This window comes from Aulonocara stuartgranti (assembly GCF_965226115.1).
Source record: "Aulonocara stuartgranti genome assembly, chromosome: 10".
Taxonomy (NCBI): domain Eukaryota; kingdom Metazoa; phylum Chordata; class Actinopteri; order Cichliformes; family Cichlidae; genus Aulonocara; species Aulonocara stuartgranti.
This window is the reverse complement of record NC_138946.1, coordinates 34,876,375-34,896,398: the sequence shown is the minus strand read 5'-3', so window position 1 is coordinate 34,896,398 and position 20,024 is coordinate 34,876,375. Positions and strand designations below refer to the sequence as shown.

General features: G+C 43.2%; 1 protein-coding gene across 1 annotated transcript in view; it reads right to left on the bottom strand.

The window, feature by feature from the left end:
* The window catches only part of sim2 (SIM bHLH transcription factor 2), a gene marked incomplete at its 5' end in the record, with an annotated part of 58,027 nt that overhangs the window by 857 nt on the left and 37,146 nt on the right, over nucleotides 1-20,024 (bottom strand). The window contains 6 exons of the mRNA XM_082548813.1: nucleotides 4,127-4,448; nucleotides 11,179-11,332; nucleotides 11,411-11,558; nucleotides 11,850-11,956; nucleotides 12,262-12,461; nucleotides 14,491-14,576. Coding sequence (XP_082404939.1) covers nucleotides 4,127-4,448; nucleotides 11,179-11,332; nucleotides 11,411-11,558; nucleotides 11,850-11,956; nucleotides 12,262-12,461; nucleotides 14,491-14,576 — 1,017 coding nt within the window. The remainder of the gene's footprint in view (nucleotides 1-4,126; nucleotides 4,449-11,178; nucleotides 11,333-11,410; nucleotides 11,559-11,849; nucleotides 11,957-12,261; nucleotides 12,462-14,490; nucleotides 14,577-20,024) is intronic.

Genomic DNA, 20,024 nt, shown 5'->3' with positions numbered 1-20,024 from the left:
TGTTTTAATGAATCCACCTATGATGTTATTGACAAATGCATGTTTTCCTGAGCTTGCATTCACTACTGCAGACTAAGCTTTAGTTTAACATTCTTCCATTCTGAAAACAACATGAATTGTGTGGATATGAATATGGACTTGCAAGTTAAACACCAGACTACAAAAAATGATTCTGTTGGCTTCAATATGGACTTCCTACTTGTGTTTGTGTAGTCTGGCATTTGTTCAGAACCAGAACTCCAGACCCTCAGTCCTCACTGGACCATTATATTTCAAACAGCTTGTGAAGCCCAACTCCTTTACCACTGCTTTCACCAGTTGCCTCTTCAGGAGAAACTTAACTGCTGTTTCCCTGTGTACAGATTGTTCTGCATAGAGCCAGCAAGCTATTTTGTGTTCTTGGGAGACCTGTTTGTGGGCACCTTTGCCATCAAGCTGCCTCTTCTAAGCCTGGACATGAAGGAAAAATACATACTTCTAGCTGCTGGGCTCACTCACCCGTCTTCCTGACCTCACAGCGCAGGCTTTTTCTTTTTGGAAAAAAAAGATCTGAATGACAAAATTCATCAACCACTGGGAGGTGGCACGAGCATTCTTTATCCCAAACGGTAGCACTTTAAACTGGTATAAGATATCATAAGCCACAAATGCTGACATCTCACAAACACGTTCTGTCAGTGGTACCTAACCCTTTCAAAAGATCAACCTTACGTACTTAGCCCTACCCACTTGGTCAATGCAGTCTTCCAGCCGAAGTATGGGGAAAGCATCTGAATTCGTGACATGACTGACCTTCCTAAAATTCACCTTCCAAAAATGATCTGATCATCTGCTGGTTATTAATATCTTGTTAAATGGCATGAGTCACTGTGAATTAGTCACCACCAGCACTGTGTGTGTGTGTGTGTGTGTGTGTCTGAGCATTTTAGTTCATGTTATTTGTTCAGTTAAATGTTTGCATGCTCTCTGTCTTTTGTTCATCTGTTCTGTGACAGAGGGGAGGTCAGATGAATTTGTGTAAATATCCCTCCTTAGCAGCTAACAGTACAGGTGAGCTCCACGCCCCATCTGCTGGCTCAATCACACCAATCTGGAGCATGTAAAGCACTTCCTCCTTCGCCACCTTCCATTTGTGAGGGGACAGATGATGCGTGTTGTTTGATTGGGACTGCCTCTCCCACATCCACATCATCAACAATCCTATCAGATATTCCAGGCACATCCTGAAATAGCTCAGAATAGCAGTCAACTACCTCCTGCCTCTGGAGCTGCTCTGGCCTCTGTGTTATATAGTCTGGCATTAACAACCTCAGACCCACATAGCAAGCAGGTCTGGCCCAGATTGGTGTCATGGCAGAGTGTATGTCAACCAGATGTGCGCCATGTCTGACAATGATGGCGCTATTTATGTTCCTTTTTTCCTATTTTAGTTAGAAGACCCAAATGCCATGTTGCAATACTATACTGTTATGGCAGCCAACGTTTCAAATGCAGATTTGACAGGTTTGTGAGTGTACACTTTATCCAAAACCTAGTGAGGGTTTACTCATGTTTGCCAGTGAGTGGCTGTAGCTCAGGAGGTAGAGCAGGTCACCTACTGATTGGAAGCTTATTGGTTCGATCCCTGGCTCCAACAAGGTCCAACAAAGTCAACCATTATGTGAGCAAAAGGCTCATCCTCAACTGGAAAAAGTTGTAATGGTGTTACTGGGTTAGATACACTTGGCTCTTCGACAACCTGACAAACATGGCAGCGGCACCAAAATAATTTCATATCCTTCCACATACTAGGCCAATATAGGTGTTGGCTAAGTTTCTCCAAGGTTTTCTTTGCAGCCATGTGTCCAAACAATGACGCATGCACCAACTGCAAAACCTCCTGGCGACAACACTTTGGCAAAACGACTTGTTCTGTTGTGGCCCGGTCCTCATCAGCTGGCCTAGAAGGAGGCCTCCACTTCCTGAACAATGTGTCATTGTGAAAATAGTAACACTTTGGCACATCTTTAGCCTCCTGCACTTACTGCTGACCTCATAGCATGTTCCAGGGAAGGATTATTCTGCTGCTTCTGCACCAGAGACTCCCAATTCAGAGGGTCCTCCTCATGTTTTACTCACATGACCTGTTTATCTCTTCTGACAGCTGTGAAGAGCACCCATTCCTGGGTCATCACCTATACCACCACATGCTTTATTCCCATCAACAGGTTGCACATCACAGCCATTCCAAGTGCTTAATAGGGAATCAGAGAGGTTAGTAAAAGGGTGGTTCACAGGGGGGCCACACATGCAGGAAAAACTTCAGGAAACTCCAGCTCTCTTGTCTTGGGGGAATCCACTGCGTAATCACTGACAGACAGAGCAACTTTAACCCAGGCCACATCATTGGCCATAATCAAATCGATAGATCTAAAGGAGAGATTTGTGACTCTGCTACATTACAAAGCCTGTAACCAGCTCAGATCTCAGGTAAAGCTTGTATACCTGCAGGATCTCATGACCCCTCCTACACCTCGCACAGTGGTGAACTGTGGGAGACAGTGGCCTCAGACATAAATCCATCATATCCCTGTAGTTCATTGAGAGACTCCCGAGCTATTGTTACAGACCTACCGGCCTGGTATTATTTTGCCTTCTTGGTAACCAGGGCACTGATTTTTCTTGTGACCTAATTTATGGCGCCAATAACAACGAGGCTCTGCAGGAGAATTCTGGCTCCTACTTTGGAATAGAGCTGATCCACTGGGCTGTTGTATCAAACTCTTTTCTTGTCCTGACGGGTGCCAGGTCCTGCTTCCACCCTGACCATATGGACCATCCTCACTCCTATCCTCATTAACTCTCCTCCTCCCCAGACTGACTCCCACCTTAAATCCACGGGCAACTTCATAACAATCGTCCAACTCTGTGGCCTCCGGGGGCTCACAACATCACATTCATTGAGATAAAAGTCAACCTCCCTGGGAGCACTCACTTTAAATTGCTCCAACAACATTAGGTCCTTCAACTTATGATGATGACCAAAAGCCTGAGATGAATTTATCCAACAATGCAAAGCAACTTCCTGTCTATGCCACATATCCAAATAAGACTCACTTGGTTGTCTCCCCAGCTCACGTCACTGCCTGCGGTAAGTTTACGGAACACCTACCATAAGAAGGCGTCATATTTCAAAAGTGGCATCTAGCGCTGCTACTGCTCTGAACCATCAAAGCCCACTTGTCTTCAGGCCACCCACTATCTATAGCAACTTTTTCAAACATCTCAAAAAACACATCAACAGCATCTTCATCAAATGAAGGCATAAAAACACGAGCTCTATTCAGATCGAATCTATCATCACCTTGGCTTCCTTAGCTTTGTTCACCTCTCATTTACCTAATCTCTCCAGGCAAGTCCCTTCCCTCTTTTAACTCTTTCCCTCCTTTTGCTCCATTATTTGCTGTCACTTTTCTCCTCCACCAATTTTCTACGTTGCCTTTGCTCTAACCGCACTTCTGGCCGCAAAACCTCCATTAGGTGCAGCGCAATTGCAGGTTTAGCCAGACCTTCCTCCAGCGAAACCTCCTCTTCTCCTGCCAGATCGATCAATTCATCCTTCTTCAACCTCCTGAACTGCTCGCTATGTCCACCTGTTCCTGATGTCCTCGTTTATAGCCACTATTTAAGGTAGCATCAGTCCTCGCTGGACCATTATATTTCAAACAGCTAGTGACGCCTGGCTCCTTTACCACTGTTTTTGCCACTTGCCTGTGAGAGAGAAACTTGCCCGGTTCCCTGTGTACAGATTGTATTGGAGAGACCCTTGCTAGAGAGCGATGAGCTATTGTGTTCTTGGGAAAACATCTTTGTGGAATTGAATTTTTTTTATCACTGTAAATAAAATCACTGAGCTGTAAAAGTGAGTCCTGCCTGCCCAGTGATCCTTGACGCCCAGGCTGCTTCCACCACAAATGGTTTAGTGTTAGGTCCCCACAGTGGCAATTCTACTGAGGTGGTTTTAACAGAAGTGGGGTTGGGTGAGAGTAGTTAAAATATGGTAAAACAAAATCTAGAATATGGAATGTCAGAATGAGATTTAATCATAGAAACCTAGACTATAAATCAAATTAAATAAAAACGTAACCTTTGTATTTGTTGGCTGCTGTGGAGTTGCTGATGTTCCATCCATCAGCCCCTTTACTATGCAGGGAGCCGATGATTTGTTGAGATAGCTGAGAGGAGGGAACTGAGCTGGGCAGCTGGCTCTGAACGTTCAGATGCTGATGATGGGATGGGTAATGGAGAGTCAGATTGTAAGTGGGGCTGCAGGACACCTGAACTCCTTCAGGTCTCAGGTTGGTTCTCGTCTCCTTGCAAGGGGTCATTGGGTACAGGGATCTGTCTTTCAACATCCCCTTTTGTGACGAGCAGTATGAGAGGTCCGGCTGGAAGAGGCGAGGAGCCTTCTGATGTTCATAAAAAATACAGGGATGGTTACTATCTTAGGATAACACTTTATTTCAGTATTTATCAAAGTAGCTCTGTAAGACAATAAAATATTTGATTATCTTTTTCCTACTAGATCCCTTGTAAGCCAAAAATGGTTTGAATTGGTCTTTGTTCGCTGTAATCATCAGGGTCAAAGCTCTTCTGAGTAAAATTCAGCAGAAGCTTAAATGACATCTCAACTTATTCACTGTCGGCGGGTAAAACATTCTGTGTTAGTTCAGAAAGTATTCAGCACTTCATGTGCTTCAGTGTTTGTCATATTCTAAAACTGAATCCTTATTCTAAAAATTCATTTTTCATCTCAAGATTCTACACACAATACCCCATAATGACAACGTTAAAGAAATTGCTTCAAAGTCTTGCAAATTTAGTAAAATTAAAGAACAAAAACATAACACGTATATTATGTACCTGTTGTACATCTTGTTTCCACTGTTCATCTATCAAATGTTTCTACAACTTGATCAGAGTCTACTTGTGGTAAATTCAGTTGATTGGACATTACATGTAATTGGATTGGAAAGTACATGTAACACATTTTAATAGTTGGGATACAGATTTGAATATTTTCATGTGTACTGGACCACTGAACTTGCATTTCTTCACAACCTTAAAATCTCAACATGAATAATCACTTACATATATAATAAAAAAAACCAATTACATCAACAAAAAAATAAACAGAATACACCCCCAGCGGATGTGACTCAGCCCACATCTCTAAGTTGTGTGAGTCCAGCAATAAAATCTCTTCTTGTAGAATGTGCAAAGGAGCAGTGAAGTGCAACTCTGTCCTGGGACTTAAGTAGAATTTGTAAAGTTCATGGCTTGTCCAAAGAATTTCAGTTTCTTCTTAGATCAATCATCTCAACAAATCCTGGAGGGGTGGCTCGCCATCTTTGGACTGGTACACCCAAAAAACCTGAGAAAAGTAAACAACAAAACGGGTTCTCCTGAACCCTCAAATAGGCGAGGGTGCGGCGTCATAGCACAACCAGAAGAATCCCAGCAATAATAAAACTCTCCTCCAACTAAACAACAGTTGCCTGGCAGCTTGTTTCCTCAGCAAAATCCGACTAAAGAGGCAACAACGTTTCTCACTCAGAGGACCTGACTTTTTTTCTCCCCCCTCTTCTTGATCTCCGTAGCTGCTTCAGGTAAAATGCAAGGAGGCAGTACTCCCAAACTGTATACTTTACAGACCATTGGGACATCATAAACACCGGCTCTTCAGTTATTTAAAAAATAATTTTACTTAATTAAACTTGATAATGAAAAAAAAGTCAACCTCAATGATAATGCACTGAAACCCTTAGTAACTAGGGTTACACCCACACCTGTCTATGTAAGGTCCCACAGTTGACAGTGCATGTCAGAGCACAAACCAAGCCATGAAGTCCAAGGAATTGTCTGTAGAACTCCAAGACAGGGTTGTACCGATGAGAGGGTCAGTCTGACAGAGCTCCGCTTGATCTGTGGAAAGAGGAGACCTTCCAGACAACCATTTCGGCGGCACTCCACCAATCAGGGCCTGTATGGTAGAGTGGTCAAGGTGGCCATTCCTCATTAAAAGGCCCATGACAGCTAACTTGGAGTTTGCTAAACAGCACTAGAAGATTGTCAGACCATAAGAAAAAACATTCTCTGGTCTGACACGACAAAGACTGAACTTTCTAGTGTCATGTCTGGAGAAACCAGGCTCCGCTCATCACAAATCCGTACAGTGAAACTTGGTGACAGCATCATGTTCTGGGAATTCTTTTCATCACCAGGAACTGGAAGACTGTAATATAACCACTGTGTGGCATGCAGCCAGGAAGTGGACCCCAAAGCAGGACTTGTCATAAGACAAGACTTAAATTTATAACAACTGGCAACTGACAGAGCAACAAAAACAATAGTGGAGCAAAATGATCAGAAACTGGGACTAGAGGTAGGCACAAACCTGGGTTTCTAAATATGAGGAAAACGAAATGCAGAAATAATACCTAAAACTCCAAATGCTGGGTCCCAGTCCCAGGATCAAGACTGAGATTAGTCAAGGTTGAGGGAAAGATGAATGCAGCAGTGTGCAGCAGTGAAGAGTTGCTGTAGCACAGCTGGTAAAGCAGGTCGCCTGCTAATCAGAGGGTTGGTGGTTCAATTCCAGTCTGTATGCCAGACTAGGGCAAAATACTAACCCCAATTTAGAGTCTGAATGTGTGTGAATGTTAGGAGTACTGACACAGAAAAAAGTAATTGGGTAAATGGGTGATTAAGGCAAGTTGTGCTCGTAGTGGAAAAGTACTATATAAGAACCAGTCCAATTGTTATTTGCAAACATCCTTGATGCTTCAAGTACAGTCCCAATCAAAAGTTTAGGACCACTTGATAAATGGCAAAAACTCGTATTTTTAACATGGATCTTAGCAAGTTGTTAAGATCCAGCATTGCAAAATATGAGTTTTTGCCATTTTTCAAGTGGTCTTAAACTTTTGATCAATCCATCTCTAATAATGGGCTACATACAACAGACCTTTGAGGTGGCAGAAATTATGGCTTATTTGAGGAGTTTCAGTCAGGTTTCAGAGCCCATCACAGCACAGAAACAGCTTTAGTGAAGGTTACAAATGATCTTCTTATGGCCTCTGACAGTGGACTCATCTCTGTGCTTGTGTTGCTAGACCTCAGTTTAGCACGATATTTTTTTTACATAGATTAGAGCAATTCAATTCTGTTCAGTTCAGTTTCTTTTATATATTCCCAAATCACAACAGCAGCCGCCTCAAGGTGCTCTATATTGTAAAGTACTGACTATGTATTTATACACCACTCTGCATTTAATCATTATTTATTATTAATCTCTGGCTCGCTTCCACACTGTGCCTTTTATCCCATTTTCCTCCCATCATCCCTAACTGGTCGTTTCAGATAGCCACCCCTCTTTAAACCTTGTTCTACTTGTGGTTTCTTCCTTTTAAGAGTTTTTCCTTCCCACTGTCGCCAGGTCCTGGGTCATAAAGGTCATCTCATTGTTGTGGTTTTCTCTGTATTATTGTAGAATCTTAACCTTCCAGTATAAAGTGCCTTGAGGTTACTGTTGTTGTGATTTGGTTCTATATACATAAAAATGGATTTAAGGGAATTTAATAACCTGCCCCAGAGCTTCCAACACAGCAATAACCTTAAGCACACAGCCAAGATAACAAAGAAGTGTCTTTGGGACAACTATGTGAATGTCCTGAAGTGGCCCTGCCACTGCACAGACTTGAACCTGAGTGAACATCTCTGGAGAGATCTGAAAATGGCACCAATGCTCTGCATCCAACCTAATGGAGCTTGACAGGTCCTGCAAAGAAGAATGGAAGAAACTCCCCCAAAATAGGTTTGCCAGACTTGTTACATCTCAAAAAGATATGAGTGTGTCATTGCTGCCACAGGTGTTTCAACAAAGTACTGAGCAAAAGCTATGAATACTCTTGTTCATCTGAATCTTTATTTGTTTATTAATTAATTTCTATTTGTGTTATTTCAGTTATTACATTATATGTAGTATAGTATGATGATGTATAAGGCAAGACAGGCAGGACAAAAAATAATATAGAGGCTATATTTAAAAATAAATAAATAAATACAATAAAAATATAACAAAAAATCCTCCAAACATACAGCACCTGGAACACAAAAATTAGAAAATACTCGGCTACCTATAGTGAGAGAGAGAGAGAGAGAGAGAGTGTGTGTGTGTGCGCGTGTGCGTGCGTGCGTGTGTGTGCGTGTGTGCGTGCGTGTGTGCGCGTGCGTGCGTGTGTGTGTGTGTGTGTGTGTGTGTGTGTGTGTGTGTGTGTGTCTTTATCACACATATAGTTGATAATGAGGGTGGGAAGCTGTAGTGATGCCCCCAAAAACCTGGAAGGAGAAAGAGATGGAACCAGGACAACTGTGCCATCCACGGCCCCCAAGAGTACCAAAGACTCAATGCCAAACATTTTCCGTACATAGGCTGTGAATACTTGTACATGTTATGGTTTTGTTCTTTTTATTTTTAAGAAATCTGCAAAAATTCAAAGCAAATGTTTTGGACTTTGTCAAAATGGGGTATTGTGTGTATTTTTTGAGGTCAAAACTAATTTAATCCATTGCAGAATAAGGCTGTATCATGACAAAATGTGGAAGAAGTAGAATGCTTTCCAGATGGTAAATGGCCTGTATTTGTATAGCGCCTTATAGCGCCCTAAGGACCCCAAAGCGTCATCCTGTCATCCACCCATTCATACACTGGTGATGGTAAGCTACATTGTAGCCACAGCCACCCTGGGGCACACTGACAGAGGCGAGGCTGCCGGACACTGGCGCCACCGGGCCCTCTGACCACCACCAGTAGGCAACGGGTGAAGTGTCTTGCCCAAGGACACAACGACCGAGACTGTCCACTGTTGATATCCTCCTCTGCTCCCCTTCATGTGGGGTCCCACAGGGCTCCGATTTAACACCCTCACCCCAGCCCACCGCCTTTCACCCAGGGCAACTCCAGACTGAGACAGAGTCCAGCCCCTCTCAAAGAGACTGGTTCCAGAGCCCAAGCCATGCTTTGAGGTGAGCCCGACTATATCTAGTTGCTACCTCTCAACTTCACGCACTGACTCTGGCTCCCTCCCTGCAAGAGGGGACATTCCATGTTGGAACTGCTAGTCTTGGTAGCTACGGCATCTCCTGTGCATGGTGGGCCAACAGGAGGATGGGCCCATGTTCCTTTTCGGGCTGTGCCCGGCCAAGCCTCATGGATTAAGGGCCAGCCACTAGACACTCAACCTCGGGCACCCTCCACAGGCCTGGCTCCAGGGCAGGGCACCAGTAACCATATTGCTGGCAGGGTGAACTGTTCCCTTGATCTTATACTCAGAGTGTTTTGAATAGTTCTTTATCTGGTCCTTCACCCAGGACCAATTTGCCATGGGAGACCGTACTGGGGGCAAAAGCCCCCCAACAACATAGCCGCCGGGATCCCTGGTACTCACAAACCCCTCCACCAAATCAAGGTAGCGATTCACAGAGGAGATTGGCAGACTGGGGTGGTGGTTCCCATCTTTGAGAAGGGGGACCCGAGGATGTGTTTCAACTATAGGGGAATCACAATCCTAACCCTCCCTGTAAAAGTCTTTGCCAGGGTGCTGGAAAAGAGAGTCCATCTCTTAGTCAAATCTCGGACACAGGAGGAACAATGCGGTTTTTGTCCTGGTCATGGAACACTGGACCAGCTCTTTGCCCTCTCAAGGATATCTGAGGGTGCATGGGAGTTTGCCCAAACAGTATACATGTGTTTTGTGGACTTGGAGAACTCATTTGACCATGTCCCTCAGAGTGTCCTATGGGAAATGCGGGAGTATGGGGTGTCTGGCCCAACAACTGTTGCAAGAGCTTGGTCCACATAGCTGGCATTAAGTCGGACCAACTTAGACGATGTACTCAGCCAGGCCTGCCCTTTGTCACAGATTATGTTCGCACTTTTTATGGACAGAATTTCTAGACGTAGCCAAGTGGCGGAAGGTTTTCATTTGGGTGGTCTCAGAATCTCATCTCTGCTTTTCGCAGATGATGTGGTTCTGTTGCTTCATCAGGTGATGGCCTCCAACTCGCACTGGAACAGGTGGAAGCTGACTGTGAAGCCGTGGGAATGAGAATCAGCACCTCCAAATCTGAGGCTAACGTCTTCAGTCAGAAAAGGATGGGTCAGGGAGGAGTTCCTGCCCCAATTGGAGAAGTTTAAGTATGTCAGGGTCTTCTCTTCTTAGGCTGCTGCTCCCACATTTCAGCCCTGGATAAGTGGAAGAAGATGGATGGATGGATGGATGGATAGATGGGAGAAGAAGAGCAGGAGATTGACAGATGGATTGGAGCTGCAACTGCACTGATGTGGCTATATCGGTCCATCGTGGTGAAGAGAGAGCTGAGTGTAAAAGCGAAGCTCTCAATTTACCGGTCGATTTACGTCTCTACCCTCACCTATGGTCACAAGCTGTAGGAAGTGACCGAAAGAATGAGTTCGTGGATAGAAGCGGCGGAAAGGCCTTCTCCAATGGGTGGGTGGCCCTGAGGAGTTCGGCCATCCGGCAGGGGCTCAGAATAGAGCTGCTGCTCCTCCACATCGAAAGGAGCCAGTTAAGGTGGTTCGGGCATCTGACAAGGATATCTCCTGGCCCCCTCTTGGGTGAGTCCCACTGGGAGGAGGCCGGGCAGCATGTCCCAGGACATGCTGGAGCGATTATATCTCTTGACTGGCCTGGGAATACCTTGGTTTTATCCCGGGCAAGCTGCAGGAGGTGGTCGGGGAGACGGAGGTCTGAGCTTCTCTGTTTAAGCTGCTGCCCCTGCCACCCGATAAGTGAAAGAAGATGTATGGATGTTCTATTTTTACGCTTGTATGAGCAGATATGTGTTGTTATTGTTTGTTTGTTTTTTACTGTGTCTTATATTTATTCTGCTGTAGACCACTTTGGTCCTTTCTGGTTGTTTTAAAGTGATTTAAAAGTAAAGTTGGTATGGTGGCTCACACAAACACAGTTTCCCTAGTTTTGTAGTTTGCAATATTAATATTTCTGTAATGAAACTGATATATTATTTTTTGCTATAAGAAAGGTGGGAAATATTTCATTTATTTCTATATTTCTCTGGAATCTTAATAATTTCTAGGTCACGTGGAAGTCCTACCTCAAGATAGGGAGCTTCTCTTAGTTTGGTCTTCATCTTGACTGCTTTGGTTCTGAATTGTCTGCTGTGGTCCAGAGAGGAAGTGAGACTTACACCACACTTAGTGACTTGACTCTGATCTTCAGATAACTGTAGTTCCTTGCTTTCAATGTCACTGTGTACAATAAAACAGGTATATAGTCTGCATTGTTTCATGCAGGTTTTACATTTTAGAAGGAGGCTGCTGACTCACGTGAGGACGTAGTTCACACTGACAATACAGTGAGGTCTGGATGAACGGCTGTTGTGGACAATGGTAGCGTAACTCTGCACCCATACCCAACCTCCATGCTTTGATAGCAAGCGGTAATACTTGGTGGTGACCTGACCCTTCACCAGCACTGTAGTAAACACAGAGATAAACTGGTCAAATCTCCCTATGTAATTATCTTTAGGTTAGTTCTTTTAATTTAGTTAGCATCTAAAATTATTATTTATTTGTCAGTAACCATGCACAACAACATTGTACCAGATTGAACTACTTTTCATCCTCAAGGCAAATACATACAACATTAATCAAGCTATAAATGCAAAATACAAATCAAAGACAATGTTTTAAACTCCTCACAAATGTTCACACATAAGTCACTCCATCCTCCCCCATAAATACCACTGAAAATATTTAAACTTACATAAATGATGAGCGTATCGTAGATGGAAAATGTCACAGGCATGAACGTGGTGGTAAAGAGTCTTGTCTATCAGGTCCTGAGGCTCGTAGCCTGTCAGCTCTGCCACCCTGACTCCCCAGAAAAGAATAACAGGTCAGGGCTGATTTGAACATTCATATGTGGAAGTGAATCATAATGTTCATTTAACAGCCCTAAAATGTTTTAAAATAGCTTTTTGTTAAGCTTATATACCAATATTTTTTTAAAGTGAATATCGTTTAAATTGCTTAATGTATTATACCTGCATTAATCCTTATTACTAGATTTATCTTTACGTTGCTCATTTATTGTGACGATGAGTTTTAACAGGTGACAGAATATCATAATGTCATGGTTTTCCTTTATCTACCCACCTTCTCAACATGTCTCCTACCTCATGTCCAAAAAGATGAGCTTGAAGTCCAGGCTGGCTCTGAACATGAACATGTTACTATGGAGTTTGATCTCAGTGATACCACTGGGAGGCAGGGAGTGTCCAACTGCTACCAGGCCCATAGTCTGATAGCATGATTCATAGAGCACCATGTCCACCATGTACTGACGCACTTTCAGGTAGCCACTGCAGTGGATGACCTGGGAAACAACGGTAGGAAACAAACGTCAATGCATTCAAAAGGAGCTGGGACTTTTCCAAATCAAACTTCATTGTTTAACCAAGTAGCACTTTATGAAACAACTTTTATAGGATTAAATTTTGACAGTTAAACTATCATTTAACAAACCATAATGTTCAAATCACAGTCACATTCCACTGTGAAATGCAGCTTTCGTATTTGCGTGCATTTCATGTGGATCACATGCTCCTTTTTGTCGGATCTGATCTGGGCTCTAGAGAGGATGCTCAAGAAATATGTGTGCCACAGATGCACTGATTGTGCCCCTTTTAAGTTAACTTCTCAGACATACAGTATCTCAAAAATGAAATGTGTTCATTTAACAATTTAAAAACAACCCTCCTGTGCCGCTCCAATAGTAGTAGTAATAATGGTAATAAATATTTAATATTTTCAATATTTTAATATGTAAATATTTCAATTTTACTTCTATATTACTATAATATAAATTTTATAATATTTTTACAAAATGTAATTATTCAAATTATCAGAATAATATTGAAGTATAGAATTACAGCTTTAATTTAAGGGGTTAAATAAAATGATACATGCACTGGTACTGAAATAGCACTTTAATATAGCACCTCATCTAAATACACAAAGTGCTGTCTTACTACAAGCCTTATTCACACACACACACACACACACACACACACACACACACACACACACACACACACACAGGAAAGTGCTTTTAACCTAACACATGCCTCCTCCACGACTCCTCCCGGCTGCATACCCTTGGGAACTATACTGGAACCCGAGTTGCCCTTGATGCATCCATTGCAGTGTAAATGAGTGTCAGAATGTTTGACATTCATGCACTCCTTACATAGAAAACAGCAGCTTTTTGAATTAATGAGTAAGCTTATAATTAACTGTTTGTTTAGCATTTACATGCATGTGGACATTGGAGCACTTCGCTCTCGCTCTGCAGGCCTACTTGTTGTTCCTAGAGTATTTAAAAGTAGAAGGGGAGGCAGAGCCTTCAGTTTTCAGGCCCCTCTTCTGTGGAACCAGCTTCCAGTTTGGATTCAGGAGACAGACACTATCTCTACTTTCAAGATCAGGCTTCAAACTTTCCTCTTTGCTAAAGCATATAGTTAGGGCTGGACCAGGTGACCCTGAATCCTCCCTTAGTTATGCATGTTTCGTATTCACTCACCTTTTTCACTCACTATGTATTTATACATCACACTGCATTTAATAATTCAGTATCATTAATCTGGCTCTTTTCTGCAGCATGTCTTTTGTCCAGTCTCCCTCCCCTCGCCTCCAACTGGTTAGATGGCTGCCTCCCTAAGCCTGGTTCTACTGGAGGCCTCTTCCTGTTAAAATTGAGGTTTTCATTCCTACTGTTACCAGGTGCTTGCTCATAGAGACAAAATAGGACAAAAAGTGTGCTTTAAAGTTCCCTGGAGCTTGTGTGCTATAGCATACTACAAAAACAATCCAAGAGTTTTGCAAGGCAAGAAAATTGAATATATGTTAATGGAAAGTAAGTCATCTGATTTCAAGCAAAAAGAGCATTGCTTTCAATAAGTTCAAATGAAACTGAAGGCAGAGAGACCCACAAACAAAAAGCCAATGAAGGCAGCTGGAGTAAAAACCTGACAGAGTATCTCAAGGGACTAGACAGAGCATTTATTGATGTACATGCGGACATGGGTTTTCATCCAAGCATTAAAGACACAAACACACAATGTGTGCGGTGTGTCTGTGAACAATCTATACACTGAACTGTATTCAAAACACCATGAACATCCAAGTCAGTTAGTCAATCAGTAAATCTATTACAAAGGACGGGGGTCTTTGTTTTTCGTTAAAAAAAAAAATGCTAAAAAAAGGACTGGAAAATCATCAATAGGAAAAGGGAAAATTATTTTCATGTCACAAAGGAACCAAGATAGGAAGAAATTAGAAACAAACGCACCCACTGAACTTTGGTGTCCTTGTTGGCAGATTTGTCATCCACTGGCTTTACATACCTTATATCCTCCACATGTCAGCCCTGCATTTCGTTTGGCAAGAACACACTTCATCCTCAAGAAGAAGGACCGCTCAATTTCATACTCTGTCAAGAAACAGACAAAAAATAGTTCAGAGGCATTACGCATGTTATATTATTTATATTATGTTCCATTTTTAACACTTCTTCAACAACTTCCATTTCTCACCCGGTTGCCACTGCACAACCTTACCATAATCCTGTCCAAAAGCTCTGGGACAAGAGTTTCTTAGGAGTACAGTACAGTAAAAAATTGGGGTGGGGGTGGAATGCTCTTACGAAAGCTTTCTTTGTCTTTAAGCAGTTTACAGGAATAGTGTCCAGGCTTGCAGGTTTGTGGAAAGACATCCAAAGCTGGTGGATGGTGGCTACTTTGTGTTCCATTCTCGATCACACTGCTTCAGTAATACTGAAGTCCGGGATCTGGAGAGGCCAATCCATAGCTGGTGGTCTTTCGTTGTCTTTTTCTTTCCATGTATGCTTTTACTGTATTGGCAAGATTTCTGGAATCATTTTCATGCTAAAAAATAAACCTCTTGCCAATCAGGTGCTTTCCAGAAGGTATTGAATTGCATTGTGGATCTAAATTCAAGCATTTGGTGTATCTTTTGTGTTCATAATACCATTAACTATAACAAGATCCTTAACACCACTGGCTGTACCCCCAAAACCATGACTGAGTCCCCACCGTGTTTACAAATGGCTGCAGATAATCACTGTTTTACTTATTTTCCTTTGTCCTCTGTAGATTCTGACAATGATTTGAACTAGAAATTTCAAATGTAGACTCATTACTCTGTAAGATTTGTTGCCACAGATTTTCAGTCCATCGCTTGTGTAATTTGGCATACTTCAGGTATTTCCCTTGCTTCCCTTCCTTAACCCTCTCAAGGCAGGCGTTGCCGATTTGCAAAAGTAAAAACTAACAACTTGATTACCCCACATACATATTTTATGAGGGGTTTTTTTTACTCAGAAGTACCACTGCAGGACTTGGTTGTGCATTAGCAACAAAAAGTTTAATTTGAGCCTGAGAGGGTTAAGAATGGCTTCTTGACAGCCAGACTTGCACTGAGATTATTTCTGGTGCGACTTCAACAAATAGTAGATGGATCAAGTGAAGGGGCAGATACATATCTCAGGTCGCATGTCAAGTCTTCACTGGATTTTTTTCTGTTTCATAAAGACAGAAATTTGACCCATTTTCATCTCCTGTACACTTTTGTTTTGTCTTCTACTTGTCCAGTTATCTCATTGTTTTAGGATATATGACACAGCATGCTGAGATATACCAAGTTAATAGCTAATAGCTCTTTGTGAATTGTATGGTTACATTGTAACTTTGGTTCTCTGAGTAAGAGACTATATCTATTCTTTTACATATTCCATATGCATGGGAAATGAATGGGAAGGAAGTACCCGAAAATATATATGCCTGCTGCATGATATCTACAACCCAGTGAGACAGTCTGGCCTTTGACAAGCGTCTACCAGGACTCCAAAGTTAAAACAGGTAAAAAGCTGATCAGTCTTCCTAATGGTCTGAGTGCACCTAATATACTCTGTCAAGACTCAGACAGAGCACAGAGCAGCCTGGCACAGGCTGTCTTCTGTCCTGAGTTGGCCTGTAGGGTTGGTACGGAGGATAAACCCTGCTGCTTCCAGTAAAAACCTGCAACAGTCTTTATGGACTAATCACTAATCCTTCTGGAAAATGTTATGTCTATCAGAACAGCTGTTTTGAGGGAAATTCAGTTCAAATCAGCATCCTTGAGGCTTGAAGGCAGGTTGGTGAAGTGCACAAAGGTCTGAATCCAAATCCCATAGGGGAAGTGGGGATCTAGACTGGTGAATTGTCGCCCTCTGGGTACCTTTTAAAACTGGGAGCTGATTCATTACCACTGAGTGGAAATGAATCACCTCTGATTCACTCCGGATGAGTGATCATATTGGTCACTCAGCTGGAGGTGAGTGACCAATATAATCTGTCTTGATCAATGCCACAATACCTCGCAGGGTAACTGCTGATTTGCACGCCTCCAGTTAGGATTGCAAGAACTGCAGGATGATCTCCACTGTAGCCTCATGGTTGGCCATCTGGTGGGCCATGCATCAGGAGCCAAACAGTCCCCAGTGATACAAGTAGGCAGTCCTAGTGGGTTCTTGCATAGACTCTTGCATAGTTTGTACCACCAGTTCTGGTAGCCACAAGGCAAGGAGCCTTTTCCTCAGGGGCCACACATCAGTCTGTGGGAAAGGGGAGAATAGTGTTCCATTCACCTAAGACAGGAGGTTCCTTCAAACCAGGAGCTGGCTTGTCACAACCTGGTTGCCAGCTTGCAGAGGATGTTAGAGTCTAGGCCCCCTTCCTGTTGATGTAGGCTGCTGTGACTGTAGTTACTGTGCTGTCTGTACTGATGATGACATGATAGCCTCCCAGTCTTAGCAGGAACTGCTGGAGTGCAAGGAACAGAGCCATTAGCTCCAACACATTTATATCCAACACATAACCCTGCTCTAATTTGAGAGTACCTTCAAAAGTGGAGAGCTCAGTGGAGCCTCTGTGGCACCAAAGTCCCTGCCTGATGAGACTGCTGTGGGCAAAGGCCCAAACTCAGAAGGCATTGCTGAACATGCCATGAGGCCCATGAGGCAAAGAGCATTCCCCAGCTGACCCAAAAGTGTAGCCTGAAGAGGGCGAGCCAATGTCTGAGTGGCCCTGTTGGAGTCCAGAGTCATACCTAGAAAAGTTGTGACCTGGGATGGGTGGAGCTTGCTCCTTTGGTAGTTCAGAAGCCAACCCACAGGCTGGACATGTTCTAAGAGCACAACTACATGGCTGCAAGACTATTGTTCTGAGACTGCACAGACCAGCCAGTCATCCAGATAATTCAAAATTCTGAGACCTCACAAACTCATAGGTGCAGGAGTAGTTGTTACAGGGACTCTGTGTGAGAACTGTCCATGGTATCCAAGAATCACAGTGGACATCGTCCATGGTTTGTCCCTAAAGCCAACTGTGCTGCCCTCTGCTGACCTGGTGGCACAGTGAGACTGTATGGAGAGTTCAAGGCCACTCTCAACACACAGCTCTGCATGGATAAGTACCCAGTTCCACACATTGAGGACCTGTTTGCATCCCTTGCAGTAAGTTAGACTTATCAAATGCCTAACTATAGATTGATGTAGAAGAGAATTCAAAGAAGCAGTTGACAGTTTACAGTGCTTTGAGGTTCTCGAAAAGCGCTATATAAATGCAATCCATTATTATTATTATTATTACTCAAAAAGAGCTATTCTGCTTTGTTTCCCCTTTGGGATAACATCATCACCAGGCTTATTTCAAAAGGCTATGGTCCAAGTGCTTTTTGAACTACCATACACTCATTGTTACCTGAACAATGATGCTAAGCTATTATGTACATTTCATTCCTGACAGTGGCTACACTGTCCTGAATGAATTGCTCAATAAAGAGAAGAAATGACAGTAGACATCATACAGATACAGAGAAACTGGCAACTCATTGGTAGAAAAGCTTGCTGCTGCATTTGAGAATGATAGATAAAGAAAGAACCTGGCATCCCAGTGCCAGAAGGGTTCATTACAGTGAACCCTTCTGGCACTGGGATGCCAGGTTCTTTCTATATCCATCATTCGTAAACTGCAGCAGCAAACTTCCTACCACAGAGCTGCCACTTTCTCTGCACAGATGTTTTAAAAAAAAAAAAAAAAGGCACCGGGTTACCAGTTCCCCTTCTCTCTATCCCTCCTTTGGGAAATGCAGCATGCTTTTTGGCACCAGAATGCCAGGTTCTCTTCCCTCATTCGCAAGCGCAGCAGCAAGCTCCTCTCCCAACGAGTTGCCAGTTTCTCTGCATCTGCTCTCCCCCCGCTTCAGGACACCTACACCAGGAGATGCCGGACTAGAGCAGCGCAGATACTGAAGGACCCGTCCCATCCTGGCAACAAACTGTTCCAACTTCTGCAATCTGGTAGAAGGTTCCGCATCTTCCGGGCAAGGACAGAGAGACTCAAGAGGAGCTTCTATCCCCAAGCCATCCGTGCCCTAAACACACAAACCCGCCCTCTCACATCATCTATAATTGACTGAGACAGGACTCTTCCAGACACTAAACCAAGGCACAATGTACATTTCAATTCCTTTAATTTTAAATATGTTTATATTGTCTATCCTGTAAAATAGTCAGATATCTATTCATATTAATGTACAGAATTCACCTGCTTGCTGCTACTACTGCACATTCACCCAGTACATATACTATATGTGTGTATATATATATATATATAATGTTCTTCCTCTACACCCCCCCCCCCCCCCCCCCCCCAATTTTTGCACATGTCGAGGAGCGTGTCAGGCTACATTTCACTGTGTGTTATACTTGTATAACTATGCATGTGACAAATAATAAAGAACCTTGAACCTTGAACCTTGAACCTCTATAATTGCAAAAAGCAGCACCGAACCCTTTTAGCACTGGGATGCCAGCTTCTTTCTATATCCATCATTCACAAAATGCAGCAGCATGCTTTATAGCACTAGGATGCCAGGTTCTCTTTCTCTATCCCTCCTTTGCAAACAAAGCAGAATGCTTTTGACATCAGGATGTCTGGTTCTCTTCACGTATTTGCAAATGCAGCAGCAAGCTTTTGGCACCGGGATGCCAGGTTCTCTTTCTCTGTCCCTCATATGCAGCAATAAGCTTCTCTGCAGCTATCACTGCAAAAAGCAGCAGGGAACCCTTCTGCCTTCAGGATGTCAGTTGTCTGCCATCTGTCGTTTGCACAAAACAAAAACAAAAAACTTCCTGATACCAGGATGCCAAGTTCTCATACCAGTTTTTTGCTCTACTGTCCCCCCTTTGCAATTAGAAGTAGCAACATTTTCTGGATCCGGGATGCCAGTTTCTCTTCACTCTATCCCTCTGTCACAAATGTAGCAGCAAGCTTTCCTTTCTGGGATGCCAGCTTCCCTGCATCTATCAATCTTTCACAAAATCTAACAGTGCACATTCCTGGCACCGGGTGCCCAGTCTCCTTCACCATATCAGTCATTTGCAAACACAGCAGTAAACATTCCTCACACCAGGATGACAGTTTCTCCGTTTTGTTCCCTCCTGTGCAGAATGCAGCAGCAAACCCTTGTGGCACCGGGATGCCGGGTTCTGTCCTCTATTGCTCCTTTTAAGAGATCTGAACTCCACCATATGCATAATTCCTCAAGGCGTCCCTTTTGAAATCGGCACAGTAGTTATTGCTACCTTACCCAAAGCAAATTAACCAGCCAGGCATCCCCTCTCCATCTTCTGCCCCAAGACAAGCTCACTTAAGCGTTTATGACCCCTCAAGCCATTACTTCAAGTCTCAAAATCCCAGCATACATCACTGTTAGAGCTTCAGTTCCGAGTCAAGTCATGTTGCTACATGATGAAGGGTTCCCCTTAATCATCTATCAAGGTCTTTCGTAATTTTGAAATTCCTTTGATCTCTTCTCC